The sequence below is a fragment of the Biomphalaria glabrata genome, chromosome 15, assembly GCF_947242115.1.
Source record: "Biomphalaria glabrata chromosome 15, xgBioGlab47.1, whole genome shotgun sequence".
Lineage (NCBI taxonomy): Eukaryota > Metazoa > Mollusca > Gastropoda > Planorbidae > Biomphalaria > Biomphalaria glabrata.
The window spans coordinates 17,909,106-17,932,560 of NC_074725.1; the positions used below are offsets into that span (position 1 = coordinate 17,909,106).

Sequence of the window (23,455 nt, forward strand, 5' to 3'; positions counted from 1 at the left end):
TCGTAGCCTAGGAGGCATACTTTATTAGTCGCAATAGCACTTTTATCATTGTTGAAGGTGATACCGTACTTTTTAGCGGCATTGAGAAATCTCTGTAGATTCTGGTCGTGGCTAATGGAGTCAAGTCCGCAGATGGTAACGTTATCCACGTAAGCGAACGTGTCCTGTAGCCCTGCCTCCTCAATTATTGTGTTGATCGTCCTTTGAAATGCAGCGACTCCGTTTGTCACTCCAAAAGGAATGCGGCAAAACTGATAAAGCTTTCCGCCAGCCTCGAACGCCGTGTACTGCTTTTCATCATCCCTGATAGGTATCTGGTGGTAAGCGCTTTTGAGGTCAAATGTACTGTACATTGAGTATTTAGATATTTCCTGCACCAGTTCATCCACTTTTGGCACAGGATACGCGTCGAGGTAAGTGAACCGATTGATGGTTTGGCTATAGTCGATAACCATTCTCTTTTTGTGCCTTTCATTCGTTGTTACAATTATCTGGGCTCGCCACGGGGACGTGGAAGGCTCAATAATTTTGTCAGATAGAAGTCTCTTGATTTCAGTTTGAATGAATTTGGAGTCAGGCATAGAATATTTTCTAGATTTAGTGGCTATGGGGTGGCAGTTAGGAGCAAGATTAGCGAAGAGGCGAGGGGCTTCAACTCGTGCAGCTTTCAGCGTACAGACCTGGAGAGTGCTTCGTTTTCCCTCAAATGGGATCATCAGTTTTTCGTGCTGGCTGATGAAATCTAGCCCTAAGATTACATCAGATACTAGTCCATCTAGTAGTGAGAGCTTAACACTTTCATATTGTTCATCTTTGTACTTTATTTTAGCGAAAATATGGCCGTGAGTAGTGCGAGAAAGATGTGTAGAGGCCATGTAGATTCTGTTTCTGGACGTTTCTAATTTCCATTTGTACCTTTTAGCAATTGAAGAAGATATATAGCTTTCACTGCTCCCCGTATCTACGAGAGCCTTCAATGGTACTCCATTGACGAGTATTGAAATAGTAGATTTAGTAAGACCGGACGCTGGTGTCGATGCCCAGGAAGATCCAACGGTTGTAGTCCGAGACGTCTCATCATCTGCTTTCACTATGGCTGAGGTTATAGATTTGAGTGTCTGTCTGGTTGATCTACAGACTTTCTGGAAATGGCCCCTCTTACCGCACAAGTTGCATGTAGCGTCACGGGCCGGACATCTAAAGCGTTGATGTGGGCTGTTTCCACAAAAGAAACATCTTTTACTAGTCGCCGCACTCACCTCGTGTTCTACTTTTGTCGTTGGAGAAAGGCTCTCCACGTCGGCGCTAGCTCCACAGGGAGTTTCAGAATAGATGTTATACGCCATGGCATGGTTATGGGCATATTCAAGTTGTCTTGCCTCTTCATAGACGCACTGTAGAGTTAGAGTAGATTTCTCTAAGAGTCGCAGCCTTATGCTGGTTGAAGCCAGTCCAGTAATGAAGGCGTCTCTTACGAAGATATCTCTGTGTTTTTCAGCGGTGACGGCTTTGAAGTCACAGTCTTTGGCCATACTTTTAAGCTTAAGTAGGAATGAGTCAACGGTTTGTCCGTTCTCTTGTCGACAAAGAGTTATCATGTGCCGTGCAAAAATTTCGCTTTTAGGCTTCACGTAGACATTTTGTAGAACTTTGATTGATTCTTCGAACGTGGTACACTCACTTATGTACTGAAATACGCTCGAAGAAACGTAGTTTTCCAGTAATTTCTTTTTGTCAATCTCCCAATGAGAGACTGAGGAGATGAAATTCTCAAATGTTCTGAGCCAGTGCAGCCACTTCTCGGCAGCCGATGGCGAGCTAGGCTCTATGTCTAGCTCTTTTGGCCTAAATAGACGTTCCATTTGTATTACTACTTTTACTTACAGACTGAGAATAGTGTTGAACGAAAATCCAAAAAAGATACGTGAGGCACATAGATCCATGGAATTGAAAATTTCTAGTTTAATAAATTGTAATAACAAATAAAGGACACTGAAGATTAACCTAAAACAAGGCTTTATTAAACTAGAACGACACATGAACTGACGAAAGAGACTTGGACAGTAGCACACTAAATCAATGTTGTGAACACATTCTCACGACGTTACACAAACATAAACAAATAGTAACTATTTCACCACATTAACATTGAGGTTTTGATAGAGCAAGTAAATTCGACACTATTTCTCAGAGTGGGAAAGAGAATTTCTAAATCTTAAACGACTGTTCTGTCGAACTGATGCCCGCAAAGTGCAGTGTTTTAACAGAGAACATTTTTTATGATCGGCTTTCCGTGTGTTTTATGCTATCTAATTCTATGTCTCTTTTGTAAAGTCTTTCGTTTAAACAAATGTTTAATAGTCTTTTACAAAGTAAGTTTATAAGTAAGGAATCATGAATGCACAGGGCATTTCTTGGAGGAGCCGCAGCCAAGGAATGAAGGGCCTCATGCAAATCGTGAGGCGCAGTTAACTTTAAAAAGAGACTAATTTTTTTTTTTAATAGTAATTGAAATATTATTTAATATCAAAGACATACTACCTAACCAATGAACCCCCTAAAGATAGAAAAATGATACAAGTATCCTCTACTCCAGAACAATCAACACAATATCAGATATCCCTGACCCCCAACACCCTATTTCTGGAAAACTACATGAGCATTGTACAGGTATATGAAAATCAAACTAGATAATTCTCTACCCTAAAGTCCATTATTTTTCTAAATGTTAATTCCAAGTGATTAGGATCAAACACCTTATTATTATGTAGACATTTGAGCCAGCTAGCCCAAACAAGATTCCTGTATTCGGAAACAATAATCAAGTTAAAGTTATGTATCATTTTATTTTTTTAGTTTTGGCAGCTTGTTTAAAATAATAGACAAGTTAACATTGACATAATTGCCAGAGTTTGCTTCCAATAGGTCCATTACAGTACTTCTAACTTGAAGGAATAATGGACATTCCAAATACATATGTTTCTCATTATCAGCATTTTCAAGGTGGCATAATATACATTCACAGTCATTTGCCCGTCTTCTAACCATAGGGGTCATCCCTAAGATAAGTCTATAACTTATCTCTCTAGCTTTTGGTGGGATATGTTTGCTGTGTAGGTTTATGAATGTGTCCTTGAATTCTGTCACCCCAAGAACTTTCCCCCACTTAATCCTATTCACTAGGCTTTCATGTAACAGCTTTTTAAGTGTTGTGTATGATTCTTTGGTTTTGTTGTGTATTAAATGTTCATTACAGGGGCGGACTGGGTATAAAAATCGGACCGGGCATTACCATATAAACCGGCCCACAAATGGCATGTCGTATCATGGGCGTAGCCAGCATTTTTTTCGAGGGTGGGGGGATTTTTCCTCTACCCCCTCCCGCACTTATATTTTTTATATGAGTGTGTGTGTACGTAATTATAATTAATCTTCATTACATACTGATTTTTCATTATTTTGGCCGTTTTTTTTTTGTACCATAGAATAGTCTCTTCCTTTAGTGGAAAGGCAGTAGACACCCCGCACTTGACAACTAGGAGATTTGGGGCTTTGCCCCGGATCCAAACATTTTTTCCAGTATTTAAAGCTTAAAAAAAAATGCATATTCTGAGCATTCTAGAGTGCATAATCCTGCAACTCTTCTGCTTAAAAAATTACAAACCAAATGTGCTATTCACTGCACTTAATAAATGGAGCCCAGGGTCTGGTAGAAAATGGTTACTAAAAAATTGCTTTATTTTTTTTTATTGGAGGGGGGGGGGGGAAACCGCAAATCCCCTTTTGGCTACACTCTTGAATTTAATAATTGTAGCTTCGGTGATGTTAAGGTCAACCTCCCACCACGGCTGCACTGGCTAGATAAGTAAAGTTTCCTTTTAAGATCATGAGGTCTTGGGCAAGTGATGGTTTGAACCTCACTCCCCCCCCCCGCTACTCCCATGTGTCATATTATATATGTAAGCCCAATATATATATAAAGTTTGAGAACGCCCAAAATATCATGTATGCTTGCGTAGGATTACTTAATGTAATTTACTAGTACATGTATGTGGTCTGAATACGATCAGCGGTACAATATGAGTTTGTAATGAATAAATTATAAATGTTTTGGAAACTTTTTAGTATTGCTTCCAGATTACAGAAGTTACTTTAAAAAAAAAAAAGATAATTAGCTCCCACCTATTTCATGTGTCAATCTAGTCATGCATGTTGACCTGTGACTTAAATTCTGCTAAGTCATTGGTTTTGTTGTCTGACTCAGGCAACCCATTCCATTAAAAGATTAAAGAATGCAGAACGGTTAGAGAAGCACTTACTTAATGTGAAAAGCTCTTGCTTCGTCCTAGTACATTGTCAAAAAACGCGAATTGTATATGCCATCAAACGCCCATGCCGACCAGCAAAATGATCCGACCAAACACAACCTCGAAGACATCAAAGGAGTGTTGAAGCCCATGCCGCTCGTACATAGTAAAAAGTACGGTCTAACTTTTTGCAAATGATAATAATAACAGTTATTGTAAAGTGTAAAGTTTTTGACATTCTTGTTGAATTTCAAACTAAATTAATTGTCAAACAACAACAAAAAAACGTGTCCAGACATATGTGTCTTGCTGCTGTCACTTTTTTAAAAAAGTTACCTGCATTAAAAAAAATTTTGTCGTGAGCAGACCGGCCCATTGGGTGCCGGCCCACAGGGCATTTGCCCGTTTGCCCATATAGCCAGTCCGCCCCTGGTTCATTACCAGGTAAAATTCTTGAAATAGATCTGTAAAATGGATGAGTGACTGTACCAAAATAGTGAGGAGTATCATTGTGTATTGGAAGAAGACTACTTAATCTTAAACCATAATAGTAAATTGTCAAGGGAAAGTTTGTTGGGTTCCTAACTACTTGACCTACAAATTTTAGCCTTAGCGACTGTATTTTTGTTTTAACATCTTGCAAGTTTATCCCCCCATCCCATCTTTGTTTTGAATGAGTGTAGTGTACTTAATGCTCCTAATAGTGTTTTTAAATATAAAGCTTCTAATTAACTTGTTCAGCTTGTTTATGAATTTAGGAGGTGGCTCTGTAATGTTAGCTAAATAGACAATCTTTGGAATGACCAAACTATTTATCAATACAGTTCTACCAAATATTGTAGAACCTGTGTGCTGATAAAGTTTAATTAAGTTTGAGGCTTGGACAAAAAATTCTCCCACTGGTCTTTACAATAGAACAAAGGATTACAGGTATAGACAATACCACAAATCTTGATTTTATCAACAATTCTGAAAGCACAATTCTCTTTGAATTTCCATTTCCCTAGTCCCATTACAGAGGATTTATTTATATTTATTTTCGAACCACTAGCTTCTCCGAAAAGTGTAAATTTCTTTAGTATATTCTCAATATCTTGCTCTGAAGATGGAAAAAAGGTTGTATCATCCGCATAGGCTTTGACTTTAATGGTTGAGAAGGAACGACCCGGTATATTTATCCCAATAATAGAGGGGTCAGATCTTACAGATTCCAAGAAGGGTTCCAAGCAAAGGATATACAAGAAGGGGGATAAGGGACAGCCCTGTCTGACAGACCTTTGTATGAGGATACTCCTACTGAGAGAATGATTAATTATCTGTTCAAACGATAGGAATAGTTTACTAGGACCTTCATTACTTCAGTCATTTTTACACCTAATCTCAGCACCCCTATAAGTATACTTGTTTAATTCTTCTAGTTTTAAAAGAGTTTCTGTTTTAACGATTTCATCATCCGTGTGTAATAATGTGTATATGAGTTGTTCATATTCTTGCCTCCTACTTCCCTGAGCTAATGTAGATATTAACTGGCTTTGCTGCTTGATAGAACTTTTTAGGAGTGGCCATGTCTGTGTTAAATCGAAATGTGGATCATGTATATCAGTGATTCCCAAAGTGGTCTATATAGACCCCCAGGGGTCTATGAAGACTTCCAAGGGGTCTACGAAAGGGAAAACATAAATTGGGGGTCTATGAGATGTCCACGGGGGTCTATGAGATGTCCACGGGGGTCTATGAGATGTCCACGGGGGTCTACGATTATAAATTTCATTTAAACAGGTCGTGACTTTAACCTAACCTGCTATTCAAACAAAAAATTGTTGTATCTAATTTAAATACTTAAATAGCTTCATTTTGTCTACATATAGCCAATGTTTACCAAAAGAATGTAGACTGTACAGCGTTGATTATTTAAAATTGGAATTTATTCTTTCCTTGTCAACAAGCAGTTGCCTAAGCACCTTTTTTAAGATGATATGAAACCAATTACGCTGGAGCATCATTTTAGACAAGGTAACCCTGACAAATAAGAAAAAGATTTTAAAAACTTTCGAACACTCAAAGATAAAGTTCAGAATAGACCCATAAAATCTCTCGTCGACATCATATAGAGAAGACGATGGTTGCGAGAGTCTTACATTATCTCTTTACATATAGCAAAATACTGAAAACACTAAAGGTAAAACATTGATTTTACCCGCCGTCGTAGTTTTAAAACTGTTTTACACAAACCTACATATGATATTATTAAAAGAATTTCTTTAAGCAACAATACAGTTCAATGTCACATCTGTGGCATAAGTTATAAAGTTAAAAGTTTCTTATGTAATTCTTTGCAAACGACATATATACAGTTTGGGGTCAGCGTCGTCGTAGGCTCTGACAGGGTGTAGCGCTGTGTGCTGCAAACTGCCTAAGGGTCGTATGCTCCTTATTTTTAACAGGTTTGACCCACGAAACCTTTCCCATGTTCGGGTATATCTGCAAGACAGCACAGTTTAAATTCAGTTTTCATTCTGCTAGGTAGGCTGAAAGCCAAGTCTAATTAGCCCTTCCTGCCGAAAGCTTACTGGTTAAGGTACTCACTTTCACCCTTCTCCTGTTAGTGAAAACAGTTCTCCACACCCAATATTTGAGTCACGCGTGAAAGATCAAGACAAAACTGCTATTTGCGAAAACTTTTATAATCATACATCAGGTTAATTAATTATTTGATTGATTAATAATTAATGTTTGAAGACTACTTCATAAAACAACCAATTCCTAAATATGAAACATTTATCCGTAGCAACGGATAATAGATAAGAAAAAAAAATTTCCAGTGTGTTAGGTGATTCCAGTAATAAATAAATTGCTATTTTAATTAGTTTAAATTTGAATTTTAGCGATAAAAAATAGATCTTAATGTATAGCTTTGTATAACTTTTTCACTCTTTAAACTCACTTCAGTTAGACATTTGTATAAAAAAAAAATTTTGATGAATTTGCAAAAATTCAATACGAGTTTATTAGGGGGTCTACCGAAAACCAGAAAACATGACAAGGGGTCTACGAGACAAAAAAGTTTGGGAACCACTGATGTATATCTTGTAAGTAAGAATTTAGATTAGTAGAAACTAACTCCACGAAAAGGGGAATTTCCAACAGAGAATTGTTAAATTTCCAGTGGGATGAGTTTCTTTTAATTTCTTTGTTTTTTATGTCCAAAGTAACTAACACCGCTTTGTGGTCTGTGTATTCTAGTGTTTCTTCCAGATGTGACACCCGACTTATATAGAAATGATTAGGAGCATACACTCTATCTAAGCGCGTCGAGACTGGGTATGACCTATGCACCATCGTGGTGCCACGACCCATAGGTTCTAGTGTCCTGTAAGCATCAACTAAATTAAAATTCCTCTCTATCTCCTCTAAGAAATTAAGATTCGGAAAGGTTTTATGAGAGGGAGGGCCCACTGCCAAAGTAGTCTGTTTATCTAATGCAGAAGTTATGTAGTTGAAATTCCTCCCCCCCTCCCCTATGATAAGCGTATCCTCTCTATAATTATTGTTTAGTATATCGATTAAATTTTCATAAAAATCCTGTTTTTCCGCGCTCTTTGCTGGTGCGTAGATGTTTGCAAGTGTAAATGTTTGATTTCCTGATTCTACTCTAATGATTAGGCCTACTATTCTTCCCCTGGTGTCATTAAATGCATGCACTACTTTAAACCTATCTGAGACTAGAAAAATAGCTACCCCTCTACACTCGTTACCTAGGCTAAACCAGCCCTCTTTCAGCCCTATGTCGGATGTGTATTTGCGTGATTTATAATGTGTGTCTATATTTGTTTCTTGAGTGAGAATGAAGACTGGCCTGTATTTTCTGGATAGGTGAACAATGTATTTTTGCTTATTACTAAGACTACGTATATGTAATGATAAGATTGTAATGTCTGTCATGACTAAATTTAGATTTGTCTTATGAAGTATCGTCCAAATTAATATATGTTGATTTTAGGAATGTAAATACAACACTTTGTAGTTTTTTCATTAGGTGTTAATTACTGTTAATACATTACATACTAAAAAATGTTTTACTTACTTAAAATTAAACAAATAAATAAATAAAGGTTGTATTTGTAGATAAAAGTTAAAAAAAAACTTAAATTACTTTCATTTAACAGAGACTAACTCATTTCTCTTCAGCATGTAGAAAGAGTAAAAGCACATTTTCAAGAAAAGGGTTATCGGACTTTACCCATGTATATAAGACCTAACGCCGGGGTCGGCAACCTGCGATCGCGAGCCACATGCGTCTCTTTAGTTCCATGCAAATATTATTTATTTTATCGAAACATTTTTTAAAAAATTGTTCTGAATCGCTTAACGGAGATTATGCACCGATTCTATCTCTCAGCCACTTGTACTCGCCTTTCACCAGACCCCTCTCCCGCTACACGCGTCGTCACTGTTGTCAATCCGTCGGAAGCTCTCGGCCGTCGTCGAATGTTTCTGTGTAGGTTTTAATTTTTCTTTCGACGCAAGACGAATTGGCATCATCACCACTCGATTTGGCTGTGACGTATAGTTTTTTGTTTCAAGTAAATGAGTTAGAAGCAATTATCTTCTCGAAATTAGAAGCAATCTACAAGCAATGCTAATATGGCAAGCTTTGCGGTACCGCTAGAAATTGCACAAAAAGGGAAACCATTTAGAAATGGTGAGTATGCCAAAGACTGCTTCCAAGAACTGTTTCGTGATTTAAAAAACAAAACAGAAATCTTGAAAAAAAAAATCAAAGATTTGCCACTATCTGCTGAAACATTACAAGATAGAATAGCTAAAATGTCTTCAAATTTAACATGTTTGCAAGTGGAAGATATTTTACTTTCTTCTGTCTTATCCCTAGCTATATATGAGTCTTGCGAGATAAAGACATGACACAAGTTGCCCATTTTGTCAGGTCTATGTCTTCCAAAGGTCTAAAAGAAGAACTTCTAGGATTGCTACCGCACTAAGGACAAACTAGAGGGGAAGATACAGCGAATGCCGTGCAAAAATGCATTGAAGACAGTAAGATCGATTGAAGTAAAATCGTTTAAATAGCAACTGATTGAGCCAGAAGTAAAACAGGAAAAAAATAAAAGGCAACAACGTGATACTTCGAAGCCAAATAAGCCGCAAAATTTTACGTTTCACTGAATAATACCCAAAACAAATTCGGCCGAAATAGTTGATTTGATGAATTTGGTAATCAAGACTTTTAACAGCATCTTGCCAAAAGCACTCTACCACCGTCATTTTAAATCTTAAACGAAATGGAGACTTCTGTCTTATAACAGTGTGATGGCTTTCCGAAGGTTGAAACGTTTTGCTTTGTGTTTGAATGAAATACATACATTCCTTAATTTTTAAAAAGACATTAATCACCCCGAATTAGAGAACGACAAATAGTTGCACACATTTTACTTTATGGTTGATATAACAGGGAAATTAAATGAGCTGAATCTAAAACTGCAAGGAAAAGGAAAACCCAGCCTAAGTTTTGGTAGAAGAGTTGGTTGGTTTTGAAGAAAAATTAATTAACTTCATTTTCAATTTCTAAAGCAGTATTGCGATAAAATCAGTGCAACTTTTGACACGATTTACTTCAGCACAGTTATACAAAAAAAAGGTGAATTTCTTGACAGATTAGAGCAATCCAAAACCAACAAAACTATTCTAGCATTCCTAGTAAATCCACTCAAACATAAATAGTCACGAAATCCACATTGATGCATATGAAATTGATACTGGATCTCTAGACATGCCATTGATCCATTAAAAAAATTTACAGATTTGAAAAGCAAGTTGGAAGACTTGGAGCTTCTTAAATGTATGTACGTAACGCAACAAAAGTGGACAGCTTTAAAAGAGATGCCGCGAGTTGATTTTGCGCATGGAATAATCTTCCAGGTTGCTACATTGAGATGAAGAAGTTGGAATTTGGAGTGCTGACTATTTTTGGATCGACATATTCGTGCGAGCAAGCGTTCTCTTGCATGAATATAATTAAAAGTAAAGTAAGCAAATGAAAATTTAGTGTCGACTTTGAAACTAAAATTAAGTTATGAGCCAAATGTATCCCAACTTTCTAAACCTTGCAAAGCCATCGCTCCCATTGAATATGTTTGCTCAATTGTTTGTTAGTGAAGTACATGTTAGTGTTGTAAGTAAATGTTTAATTGCTTTAGTTGTTAAAGAAAATAAATATGTATCTAATAATGCCATATTATTATCTAATTTGTTGTGAAATACACTATATATGAATAAACAGATTAGTTTTTTTTATATTAAAAATTAATCGTGTACTATTTTATTGGCAAAAAATTTTTTTTTAAAAATTACAAAAAATCTGTGGCTCTTTAAAAACTTTGAAATTGTGTAAATTGCAATTTTTGGCTCTTCCGGCTCAAAATGGTTGCCGACCCCTGACCTAACGCAATCCCATACTAGTTAGTTCCTATCTCTCTATATCAGTGGTTCTCAACCTGTTGATCGCGACCCCTTTGCGGGTTGAAAAATGACCATTTGTCAGAGGTCACCTATAACATTCCGAAATTTTGGGTTTTCGTCTATTTTCATCGCTAAGTGTTTTTTGTTTGTCGTATCTAATGTATAACGTACCAAACACAATTGTGCCATAGATGGGAGACATTGACATTTTCATAAATACAGAGACCTTGTGCAGATGTACTGTCCACATCATAAAAACATGAAATGATCTGAAGCGTCAATTTAATCGAACATAAAGTGTGGGAGACATTAAGAACACTGAAATATTACCAGAGGATACAGAAGGTACCTTTAGCGAGTGTTACATGAATGTGTGAAGGTAGATCTATTTTTCAGTTGGTAACTACCATTATATTTTTTAAAATATATAATATATAATATAATATTTTCATTCGAAAATTATGTCACAGCAAAAATATTTTGAAATGACTCTCCGTCAAATGCGCTGCTCAACTTCATTGTGGGATTGTAAAAGTTCTAGCACGTCGTGGAGCAATGGAAATACGCCATCGCTTTCTATTCAGTACAACACCTGCCAGGAACATAGATCTCGATGTAAGAGGAGACAATGTAATGACTCTTTAGCGATGAAGTTTGACTTCAAAAGCTCAACCTGGAACTGAACAACTCTGACGAGACGAAGCCCTATCTGCCGGATGTATGAAAGCAAACTACATCTAGTGTTTTAGTTTTAAAGTTTTGGTACAGAATGAGTCACCAAAAGTCATCGAAACTCTTTTGTATGATTCGTGGCCAATATTAGCAACGAAAAACACTGCCTCGATAGCGATGCAGCTAAAAAGTATATTTTTACATGTCATTTTCGCAAATCTACATCAGGTGTTTACAGCCATATCCCGTTCTGACATTGTTTTGCGCTTTCTTCTATTTCTGACACCATCTCTTTAAGACTCAATTCAGAAAGAGACTTGATACTGAAGGTTACATTCGTTATCTTACGACCCGGAGAATGCCTCTTCCAGGGAAACAGAACCAAGCTCAACCTGACGTTGATCAGTTTGATAATACTGTCGCAACAATAATTGTATTGCAATGTAGTTCACTGTATTCACAAAATGTACGTTTTCCATGCCTAGTCCTAATTTTCAAATTTGCACTTATGTTTGCATTAACAAAATAAATATGCAGTAGAAAATGAGATGTATAAAAGTCATAAACTTTTTTGTACACTAACTACATTGACTTCAATAAAGCTTTTGCTATGTTCAGTTGATATGAAAATACACCATGGATGTCCGCCTACAGTTTGATAACGATTATATAATATTAGCAAAATGAAAGTTACATAGGCCTGTGAACGAAATATATTTTACGGTTGGGGGTCGCCGCCTAGTTGGGAATCGTATTAGGGGGTCGCCGAGCTAGAAAGGTTGAGAACCGCTGCTCTATATAGTTATAACTGTATGTAGGGTGGCTGTGTAAGTGAAGCAAAGAAGGTGGAGGTGACAGGGCGAGTTTATGTTACTTTTAATAAGGAATGAACATGTCTTCAAGACAGTTTTTTTTTTCAGCGCATTTAACATAAGTCTTGAGTCATTTGTTTAGATAATAAAAAGTAATATATATATGAACACAATATTTTTTAAAACAATGCTTATCAATAGGGGAAGAACCACAAAATCACTGCAATACAGAGAAAGGAAGGTAGTGAGAGAGGGGGAGAGAGAGAGAGAGACGAAGAGGTGGAGATAGTTAGAGGAGATCAGAAAAGGGAAGGAGAGGAGAGGGAGAAAGGAGGAGAGAGAGAGGGAGAGAAGGTGGGATAGTGAGAGAGAGGATGAGAGAGAGAGAGAGGGGGGTGCAAAGATATAGAGTAAGAGAAAGCTGAAAGACAAGAGACAAAAAACTCTAGAGTTTGTTTTCCATTGTTTCGTTGTTTCTTCAGAGTTGAAGATCATTTACTTTCCCGCAGGACGACAGGGGATGGCATCGGTCAGGGTATGAACCCGGGACCACCGACAGCCCGAACGACAGTACCGCACGACCAGGCAGCCACCCATTTATTAAAACGCTCTAATAATTAAATCCATGACATTGTTTCAGTTCCTACCTCACGCCGCAATGCTGTTCTTACAATAGGCTAGAACATGTCACACTATTATAAATGTCTCTAGCCAGCAAAATATCTCTCTCTCTGTGTCCTCCTTTTCCTGGACACATTCTGTTAAAGATGTCAGTGATAGTACTCTAAGCCCCGCTGTGTCATTGCTCTCCCTCTGGGTCTTTGCGATGGTTATCTCACTGTCGTCTGCTTTTTACCTGACACACTCGTCACTTCCGTGTAGGAAAAAACAAAACAAATAAATTTGCAACAAGAAACTAACAAAATAAAATGAAAAACATATCGGCATATCTATAGAATAGCAGCCTATGAAACAATTTTTTGTTTGTTATATTTACTTCAATTGCAGAAGAATGCTTTAATATTAATAATAATAAGAATTGTCTTCTAGTTAAAATATTAATGAGGGATGCAGTATTTCACCTCTCTACGCAGTCCCAGCTGTGACCTACATGTTCTACCACTTTTAGTGCAGACGTAACAGTTGTCCGGCGGTGGTCGATTTAGATTCTCTTTTCGCCATCTGAGTCTGTTATCAGAAGTGGATTTCTTTTGGTCTCAAATATGTATCCCGCGATCTTTGTAAGAAAGCAACAGCTGTCTCGTTCGGAAGCCGGCTTCTGCCAGGCGCTTTCTTCTATGTCAGTTAAAACAAAAATGCTATGTCGATTAAATGAACTTTTTTTTTATTTCTAATAACTATCCTTCTTTTACATTGATGCTCAGTTTAGGGTTGAAGTCTATTCAGAGAAACAATGAGACGCTTTAATGGCATTTTGGGAACAAGCAGAATACAAAGAAATACTTTAGAAACAAACAACTAAAGCGTATGTTGAGGGTAGTTGTATCAACTAGTTTGGATCAGTCATTGTAATTACATTTTTAATAGATCTAGACTGACGAAAATAAATCTGCGATTAGAAATATTTTTATCAATAGTTTTTGTTTAGCGTAATTTCATGCTTATAGCTTTCTCAATACGATTTGATCCTATCACTCATTTGGAACAGTTGGAAAGAGGCATCTGGGTGATGACCTCCCAAAGCCAATACAGTAATCACTGGGCGAGGGGCTACTTATAAAACAGGTTTTATAGTTATTTATAGTTTTTTTTTTTTTCCTAGAAACAATAAAGGGGACTAATTCAACTTATACCACTTTATCATTCAAGGAAAATGTATTTCCCTTGTTCGAATACCAAAACAAAATAATTAATTAACAATAGTTAATCAACTAATTGTTTCATTTGGTTTGTTCTTATTAAGTCTTGTGTTGGAATGTAAAAGAAATAATTGTGTGAAATTTCAGCTTGATCCGAGATTGGGTGTGGAAGAAATAACGTGTACAAAGGAAAACTTTTTATCAGACAAACAGATAGACATATCCGACAGACAGACAACATTAGTTGATATAAGTTTTGTAAAATAAAACAGTTCTTATATGAATTTGTCCTAGCATTTAGAATAAGATAAACGCTTATGCCCTTGAGTATTGCTAAGAAATTATATAGGTTAGTTAAAACTGGATCCCACACACACTTCAAACATCTATAGGACCAAAGTCAACAAGTCCACGTAAAAATGTCCCCACAAGACCATAGGACAAAATAGGACATTGAAGACTCGAAGACCAATCAGATTGTAAACATTAGTTTAATTTTCTGAAAGGCTTATATACATGTGCAGTTGAAGGTGTACAATGTGTGTGATTGTATTTTGGATAGAATAATCTAGCACAAATTAAATGGAACATTTAGAGTGAAACATTATTAGGTGAAAAAAATGTGTTCAGGTCAAAGTTCAACGTCATAAGTGTGAAAAAGTGAAGGTCATTTACATCCACATAAAGTACACATTTTCTGACTAAACTTACATGGTTTTAGCAAAACATTTTCTATACAGCGGGAAGAACATGCAATCATACCATATTTATATTAGGAAATTGTTCAAAAACACATGAGCTCCTGTTTCAATCTTACACAATCTAAAACGAATCAATTCAAGTTGTGTCCATACATCAAATCACGGAAACATAATAAATAACGAGTTGAAAAACAGTCTCACATTCGAAGACATTGTGGACGGAGTCTTCAAGACATTTACCTCTATAGCACTTTCCTTTAGAGTTGTACTGCAGCAATAAGCACGGAAAACGATAGAACTATGACTTCAATATCATGTGCTCATTTAGTTTCCACGTTTATGTTGGAAGTGTGGCTTATCAGGATACCCGTAGGTCTAGGCTCAATACTAGGAAGCAGTGGCCTTATAAGGATACCCGTGCGTCCAAATTCGATTTTAGGAGGAAGTGGCCTTATCAGTATACCCGTGGGTCCAGGCTCATTACTAGGAGGCACTGGCCTTATCAGGATACCAGTGGGTCCAGGCTCAATACTAGGAAACAGTGGCCTTATCAGGATACCAGTGGGTCCTGATTCAATAATGGAGGGGGGGAAGTGGCTTATCAGGATACCAGTGGGACCTGATTCAATAATGGAGGGGGGGAGTGGCTTATCAGGATACCCGTGGGTCCTGATTCAATAATACGGTAGAGGTTTTCTTCACTAAATTAGAAGACTGAGTTGGACAAAAAAATGGAGAAGTCCTGTATGTATCAGTATACAAAAAAAAAAAAAAAAGAGACATTGCAATGTATGTATCACCTTTAACAAGTAACCGTGACATTGCGCCCAATTCAGTAACGACTTTCTCAAATAAACGTACCACTACACTCAATGCTTGTAGTTCTTATTAAAAGCAATACAAACTTTTGTTTCCAATCCCCCTGTGGGTCCCTTTTACTTATGGACCTTGGCGCAACGAGCCATTTGGTTCCATGATTTGTAGGCCACTATTTGAAAATCTCAAATTAAAAAGTTAAAGCTTAGAATTACTGTTAAATTAAAGAAATGTAGTCAGACTGCAATTTAAAATGACATAACAGTCAATAAGACAAAATAATAGTAAAAAAATTAACATACATATGAAATAAAATTATAATTAAATAAATAGTTGCCAACTAATATTTTGATTTTGACTAGATTTCAAGTTGTCAATAATGAAGTACAAACACTTTCACCAGCTAGGCAGCTAAATGTCACGAGTAGATTTACACAGATTCTAAATTACTGATATGTTTAAATGCTAACAGTCCAATACAAAATGTATGAGGTTAAGGCATCAATCAAAAAATCTGTCTTACAACATCAGTCATCATAAAAAAATATTCGACATTATGAGAACCGAAAAGTTTATTTAGCTAAATACAGGGACTAGCAGACCATTACGTTTGTTTTGTTGTTTTTTAACACCAGGGCATTGCTTCTCAGCCTCTCCGTGTTACTAGGGTGAAAACAATATTAAATGGAGACAATTAGGCAAAGCCAAAAGGAACCCCTGTTGTGATGCGTAAGAACCGAGTCTGGTGGGGATGGAAGAAAGTTCCAACAAACAAGTCATTATACACACAACCTGCACGGCTAATGTGGTACAGAGAAGGAATATAGGGAGATTTTTCCCGTTGTGCTCGGTCTTTTGACTCGCTTCTACCCCAAGTGTCTTGGGATACGAGCCATCGGAAGTAGTGATGTAATAATTTATATCTGCTTGGATCATCCTCAGACAAAAGTTTGTTCACTCAGGAGATAGAGGCAAGCTTCCATGGGCTTAGAGTTCCAAAAGTCTTAGACTCAATTACAAAGTTCTTTAACATAGTTTTAGTACTAATTTAGGCATAAACTAATCAAAACAATATGTTTCCTCTTTAGGAATTATTGTTAGGATAATGAAACTATTTTTGTATTCCAATAAAAGTACTACAAAGCTTCACCTTCATTGGTAGTAATACTTTTTTTTAATATTTCTTTTGTACAGAGCATCTTTCTTGCTTATTGCTCAGAGCGCATTGGTCCAATCTCTTTTGTACAGAGCGTCTTTCCTGCTTATTGCTGAGAGCGCATTGATCCAATCTCTTTTGTACAGAGCATCTTTCCTGCTTATTGCTGAGAGCGCATTGATCCAATCTCTTTTGTACAGAGCATCTTTCCTGCTTATTGCTCAGAGCGCATTGGTCCAATTTCTTTTGTGGACAAGTGGGGGAAAGGGGGTATCTGGGAGATTTCCGTGCTGCCTTTAGGCGCTCGGAAAACACAACTCAGCTCGGGTTTCAAACTCAAACCTTCTTGAGAGGTAACTAATCGGTTTGAGCCATTGATCTTATCTTTAGATTTACTTGGAATTAGATTCTCCCGCGCTGTTCGGCGTATAAGGCAGAAAGTTCTCTCCAGAGAGATCGGTCGCTGGCGACTTCTACAGCCTCCCCATGGCCAGTGTGTACAGACTTTAGGTCCTCCATAAAGGTGCTGTGCCACGTTTAACCTCGTTTCCACTTTGAAGAATGACGTCCAAGTCGTGCAGGCGTAGGTGGCTGTAGGTGGGTCGTAGTTGTTGTTGTATTTTTGCTTTCCCTGACCGCAATGACCGGCATGTAACACTTGGATATGCATCTCCATAACGACACCTAACTAGACGGACGTCTCTAATTGCTCAACCTTTGTATGACCTTTGTTGATGGAGGTACCTGTTGACCTGTAGCTCACACGTAAAACAATCTTTTTGTTTCGAGATTTATCTTGAGGTAGACACAGTCATAATTTATAACAACTATAATAATAATAATAACAATAATAACAATGGCAATGACTTCGATCTCTAAAATTAAGGATGAGTGCATCATTTCACATGACTGCGCAAACCCAGTTTTGACCTGCATATTTTCCCGTATCTCATCCAGACCAAGCTGTTGTCTGTTGGTGGTCTATTTTTAATATTTCATTTCGTCTTCTGAGCCTGTCTTCAACAAGTGTATTTCCTTTTGTGTCTGAACTGTGATTGATGCTATCATCATTGAAAAGTGCAAACCTGTTCTTAATTCCTCTTTATAGAGAAGCATTTTAAACTCTTTCACTTGTCATTAAGTCGCAAAGGGAAATGAGTGTAACATTTTTTTTTAAAGTAATCAACACACAGATAAACGACTGACAGAGGGCGCTGTGATAACTGTGGCATGAGCTTGAAGGAACGTGATTAGAGAGTATTTGATGAATTATGACGTAGCTTAAAGGGCACCTCACCGAAATAAACACGCCTGTGATTCATAGCGTAGCCTGTGACCCGAAATGTTCGGACCAGGAATGTGACACTGGTAAAAATAGAATGATGGGGAAAAAACCGAAATAGAAATATTTATTTAGAAAAGAGTCTAACAGATAGTGTGAAAAAAACAACAACAACAACATAGATACAGTCTTAAACTCATAATTTCATCACAAGAGAGACCTCTAAAAAGGTCAAAGGGCAAGGGTGAAGGTGAAAGGTCAACATTGAAAAAGAAAATGCAATCAACAATCAAAATCTATAAATAAATGCCATCATCTGATTCACATGATCGTAAGACTGCGGAAGAGGTGAATGTTGATACAAACGTCATGTATCCAAGGAAATGCTTATAAGTTGTTCTTGTAGAAAAAACGAAAAAAAGGAAATAAAAATACTTGAACTTCTAGTGTGAAACATTACAACAAGTTTTAAACTTAGTTATAGAAACAGATTTGATCTAATTCACTCCAGAGTTCCCTCCTCCCAACGGATACAGTTTATGTACACAAGAATTCCCTGCTAGTATAAAACATTTGACTGGAACCTACTGCATAGTTCCAATTTCAGTTATGGTGCAAATAAATTGTCAAAAAACTGTTTGATATACTGTATTTATATGTGTTTCAATATAAAACTCACTGTAATATATGAAAAGTAGGTTTCAAACTGCTAAAGGCTATATAAGAATAAACATAATGTTCCATATGTTTAGATGCCAGAAGTTAATTATAGTGCAACAAGGAGTTATATCTATTTAATAAAATGTTTAATTTAGTCTAGCCTTTAAATAACAATAGCAACATCTAAACGGAGGTATAGGTCAATGTTTGCCAATGACGATGAAAACTGATTTCACTTGTTGTTTCAATGCTATATCATTCGTTATGACCCTCATAAGTCATAGTAAGACCCGGAAAGCCATGCTCAAACAGGCTTGATTCTGGGGTAGCCTTAGCAGTAGGAATGGCCTTGTGTAATGTTATATGCGGGGCCTAACCCTAACATAACCCCCAAATATTATGCTAAGAACTTTATGATAATTGGTATAGATGCAGCTTCAACAGTGCCAGGTAACAAATCAATCTTTAGGACAACCGTTGTCAAATAAATCAACCATATTGGAGTTCAGTCTCTAGCCTGTTGGTGCGGTACATTTGAAGGCGTGCCAGGGTGCCTCGCATACTCCTTATAGCGGGCGAATCCATCCCCTCACGGGAGGTGCCTAGGGCGATCGCCACTCTTCAAGGTTGCCTCTGCTTCAAATCTGCTAGCCGCCAAGCTCAAGGGAACTCACGCGAAGATTTTAAGCAAGCGTCAAACTTCCGTCACTGGAGTCAGCTCGTCCGTCAGGTCCACCAGCATGGAATAATTAGTATGCAGGCTTACGTCCGAGGATGAAACCACAGACGTCTTAGTCCGCCTCTGCTTGTCGACGCCGATGAAGCCAGCAGAGGCGACACCTCCTTGGGGTGCCGGAGAAAAGCTGTCGTTCCCATGGGAGTGCTTCCGCTCGCTGCCAAAGCCGCTGTCGTTGCTCTCACTGTGCTTATTCTTGAGCACCGATGCCGTAGGAGGCTCGGCCTCCGACATCATCTCCACTAACGTGTCGCTGGCGGAGTCGTTTCTAGGCGCTCGCCCGGTGATGTTGATGTCTGCTTTGACGACACTGGTATGATGGTTAGGGGCGCCGCTGTGGTGATCGTCGTGTACATTGGTGGCTTGGCTGCTGCTGCTGCAACCTCCGCTGGACGGCTGACAGTGCGAATCCAAGTGTTCAATATCGCATTTATTGTTAAAGTTTGGAGCGGAGATTGATTTGGCCAGAGTTTCGTGTGGAGTTACATTTAACATGTTTTCTAGTTTGATATCTCCAAGAATGGAGTCCAATCTGTAGAAAGAAATAGAATGTATAAATGAAATAATATGGAATACATAATATGCAATAAATAATCCTAATATATATATATATACATACATATATACGTATATATGTACATATATATATATATAATATGTATATATATATAAGTATATATATATATACAGTGCTTTTTTTGTAAAAAAAATAGATGCCGGTACTTTGAATAGGTTCCGGCACTCAGTGATTGATTGATTGAGTGGTTTAAAACTAGCTGAAGGTCTTGTTGCGCTTCTCCGCGATACAATACTCTCTCACTGTTTCTATTCTCTGAATTCTAATTTAAATCTGTACCAGGGAAATATGTTAAAAACAACAAACATCTTAGCGAAGAATGGTGAAGAGGGTATGTCAAATAAAGATAATATCCATGAAATTGAATATAGCACGGTATTTTTTTTTTTTTTTTGTTTATGATTATAAAGTCACAAAATGAATTCGAGCATAAATCAAGTAAACACTAATTCTAAGAAAGTTAAGTTTGTAAATTCAATCTTAACAAAAATGTTATAAAAGCTACTTACCCATGAGTTGTGTCACTGAAATAAATGATAACATAGTCTTAATTAATAAATTAGATATTTACAGAATGAGAAATTAATAAATTAGATATTTACAGGATGAGAAATGAAGAGAGAGAGAGAGAGAAAGAGAGAGGGAAAATGTCAATAAAAGACATTGCGCTAAATGACGCTAGATCTAAATTATTTATAGTATTCGCTTTAATTATATAAATCTTTACTCGTTTTTACAGACGAACAGGCGCAGAGCTTCAAAATGTTTCAATCGTAACTTTGATTACAGAAGATCTCCTTATGTTTCGTAATTTCATTTCGTGTACACTGAGGGGCACCCTAAAGTGCAATGTTGACATGTTCTCTTTATCGCTCCGTTCTTCTCTGTACCTAGAATCAAGCTGATGAAGGCCTGTTATATTTTCCTTTTAGCCCTTATTTTGTTTCCTTACCCCTTCTAGTTTCCTTTAAACTAGCACAGTAACCCTTGATAAGGTTCAAACAATACTTCTGACCACCTAGAATCTAGCGGTTTCGCCCAAGCTATATAGGTCCCGTTCAGGGCCGGTTTTAAGGGATGGCAGGCGGAGCTACAGCCCCGGGGCCTCCACAATAAAAGAAATGAAAATATATCCCAATTTCGACGGGTCAGAAACTTTATTTTGTTGTTTTCTTTCTAACTGTTTTTCGCAATTTTACGGCGGGCAAGAATGTCGAGATTAAGAAGTGTACGCTTGTAGCATGCTTGGAATACAGCACCGGATTTATGACAGTGTGTCTACCAAGGGCCTTACCCTTCCACAAACTCAATACTAGACGCTTTTAAAAACTAAAATATGCATATTGAAAACTAAAATATGCATATTGATATTTTTTTTTAAAGAAAATTGAGAATAAAATTGACAAGAACTCTGTTTCTTTCTTCTAAAACAAACCATACATTTAGATATACGTAATTTCATTTAGAAGTGTATCTTTATTAAAATTTTCTAAAAATTGTAGGGGGCTCCACAAAAATCCTGCACCCGGGCCTCATACTTAAATCCGGTCAGGGTGCTATTACCTTTTCACTATTAGCCTCTTTCGCCTTTGTCTGGCTCCGGACAGTGACTTTGAATCTCTCCCTCATAAGTTTAAAAAAAATGACGAATTTTTTATCACATGATCTTGTGCCTTCCTTAAAAGTCTTTGAAGTGAAGTTTATAATTAGCTTTCTAGTTGAAAAACAATAATTGATACAAAATGAGTGCCCAGGGAACTTACCCGGTTACAGGAGGTGGTTCTGGAAGCTCCTTGTCGAATCCTTCTTTGCCCACAAGCCAGTAAGTGTTGTGTAGACCTTTACCCTGCAAGCAATTGACAAGTTCAGTTCAGACGTGAAAGACAGAAATAATTGGTGTGTTTGGGACATTTAGTTGGAGGTGTGTGTGTGTGTGTTTGGGACATTTTGTTGGAGGTGTGTGTGTGTATGTGTTTGGGACATTTTGTTGGAGGTGTGTGTGTGTGTGTGTTTGGGACATTTTGTTGGAGGTGTGTGTGTGTGTGTTTGGGACATTTTGTTGGAGGTGTGTGTGTGTGTGTGTGTTTGGGACATTTTGTTGGAGGTGTGTGTGTGTTTGGGACATTTTGTTGGAGGTGTGTGTGTGTGTGTGTTTGGGACATTTTGTTGGAGGTGTGTGTGTGTGTGTTTGGGACATTTTGCTGGAGGTGTGTGTGTGTGTGTGTTTGGGACATTTTGTTGGAGGTGTGTGTGTGTGTGTTTAAGACATTTTGTTGGAGGTGTGTGTGTGTGTGTTTGGGACATTTTGTTGGAGGTGTGTGTGTGTGTGTGTTTGGGACATTTTGTTGGAGGTGTGTGTATGTGTGTTTGGGACATTTTGTTGGAGGTGTGTGTGTGTGTGTGTTTGGGACATTTTGTTGGAGGTGTGTGTGTGTTTGGGACATTTTGTTGGAGGTGTTTGTGTGTGTGTTTGGGACATTTTGTTGGAGGTGTGTGTGTGTTTGGGACATTTTGTTGGAGGTGTGTGTGTGTGTGTTTGGGACATTTTGTTGGAGGTGTGTGTGTGTGTGTGTTTGGGACATTTTGTTTGAGGTGTGTGTGTGTTTGGGACATTTTGTTGGAGGTGTGTGTGTGTGTGTTTGGGACATTTTGTTGGAGGTGTGTGTGTGTTTGGGACATTTTGTTGGAGGTGTGTGTGTGTGTGTGTGTTTGGGACATTTTGTTGGAGGTGTGTGTGTGTTTGCGGAGAAATTCGTTTATTGGGGTTCCTCTTTAAAAGGCCGATTTTATCATATACCTGTTATTATTTCACTGCATTTCATGAACACATTTTCGGAAAATTTTCCCTGCTTTATAGTTTTTCCAACATCGAAATTCAAACTTTCTTTTTCTACTTTGTAGATGTTAGTGTCTTGTAGTTTTTATACGAAACAAAAATGTGTCTATTTGAATGTAGGAGTGGGGTCACATGGTTAAGGTTAGGTATTGATCTCATCTTGTACGGTTAGCTATTGGTGTCATCATTATTCCCAATCACCTTTTCACAAATCTTTTTTTTTTCTAAATAAAAACTATCTTTATGAAGAAAGTCCTTCGATTATCTAGCAGCGTTTATTCTTGATGTCACAGATTACATTATAGAATTGTTTGTACATTTCACTTTTGAAAGTAATATAAGCCCTCGACATGAGTCTCGGGATTTAATCCTCAAATTTAGACACTTGACATTCAAGTCAGGATTTACCCAAGGGACGTAATTAGTATGTTTGAAATCTATTGGTTGATTTGAATTTAAACAAAGACATTTTTGAAAAGAGTGAGCGCCAGAGAATTGGCGGTAGTAAGAAGGTAAAGGGAGTCGAATAAATAATGTCCTTGTAGACAGTCACGTTTCTAAGAGCTCTGTTTGAAAAGCCTTTGTAATATGTTCCATGCTCAT

General features: G+C 37.4%; 1 protein-coding gene across 1 annotated transcript in view; it reads right to left on the bottom strand.

Moving 5' to 3' along the window:
* Positions 1-14,563: 14,563 nt before the first annotated feature.
* The window catches only part of LOC106062536 (uncharacterized), a 237,360-nt gene continuing 228,468 nt past the window's right edge, over positions 14,564-23,455 (bottom strand). The window contains exons 17-19 of the mRNA XM_056012798.1: positions 21,780-21,862; positions 20,526-20,540; positions 14,564-19,971 (exon numbers count right to left, since the gene is read on the bottom strand). Coding sequence (XP_055868773.1) covers positions 19,398-19,971; positions 20,526-20,540; positions 21,780-21,862 — 672 coding nt within the window. The 3' untranslated portion in view covers positions 14,564-19,397. The remainder of the gene's footprint in view (positions 19,972-20,525; positions 20,541-21,779; positions 21,863-23,455) is intronic.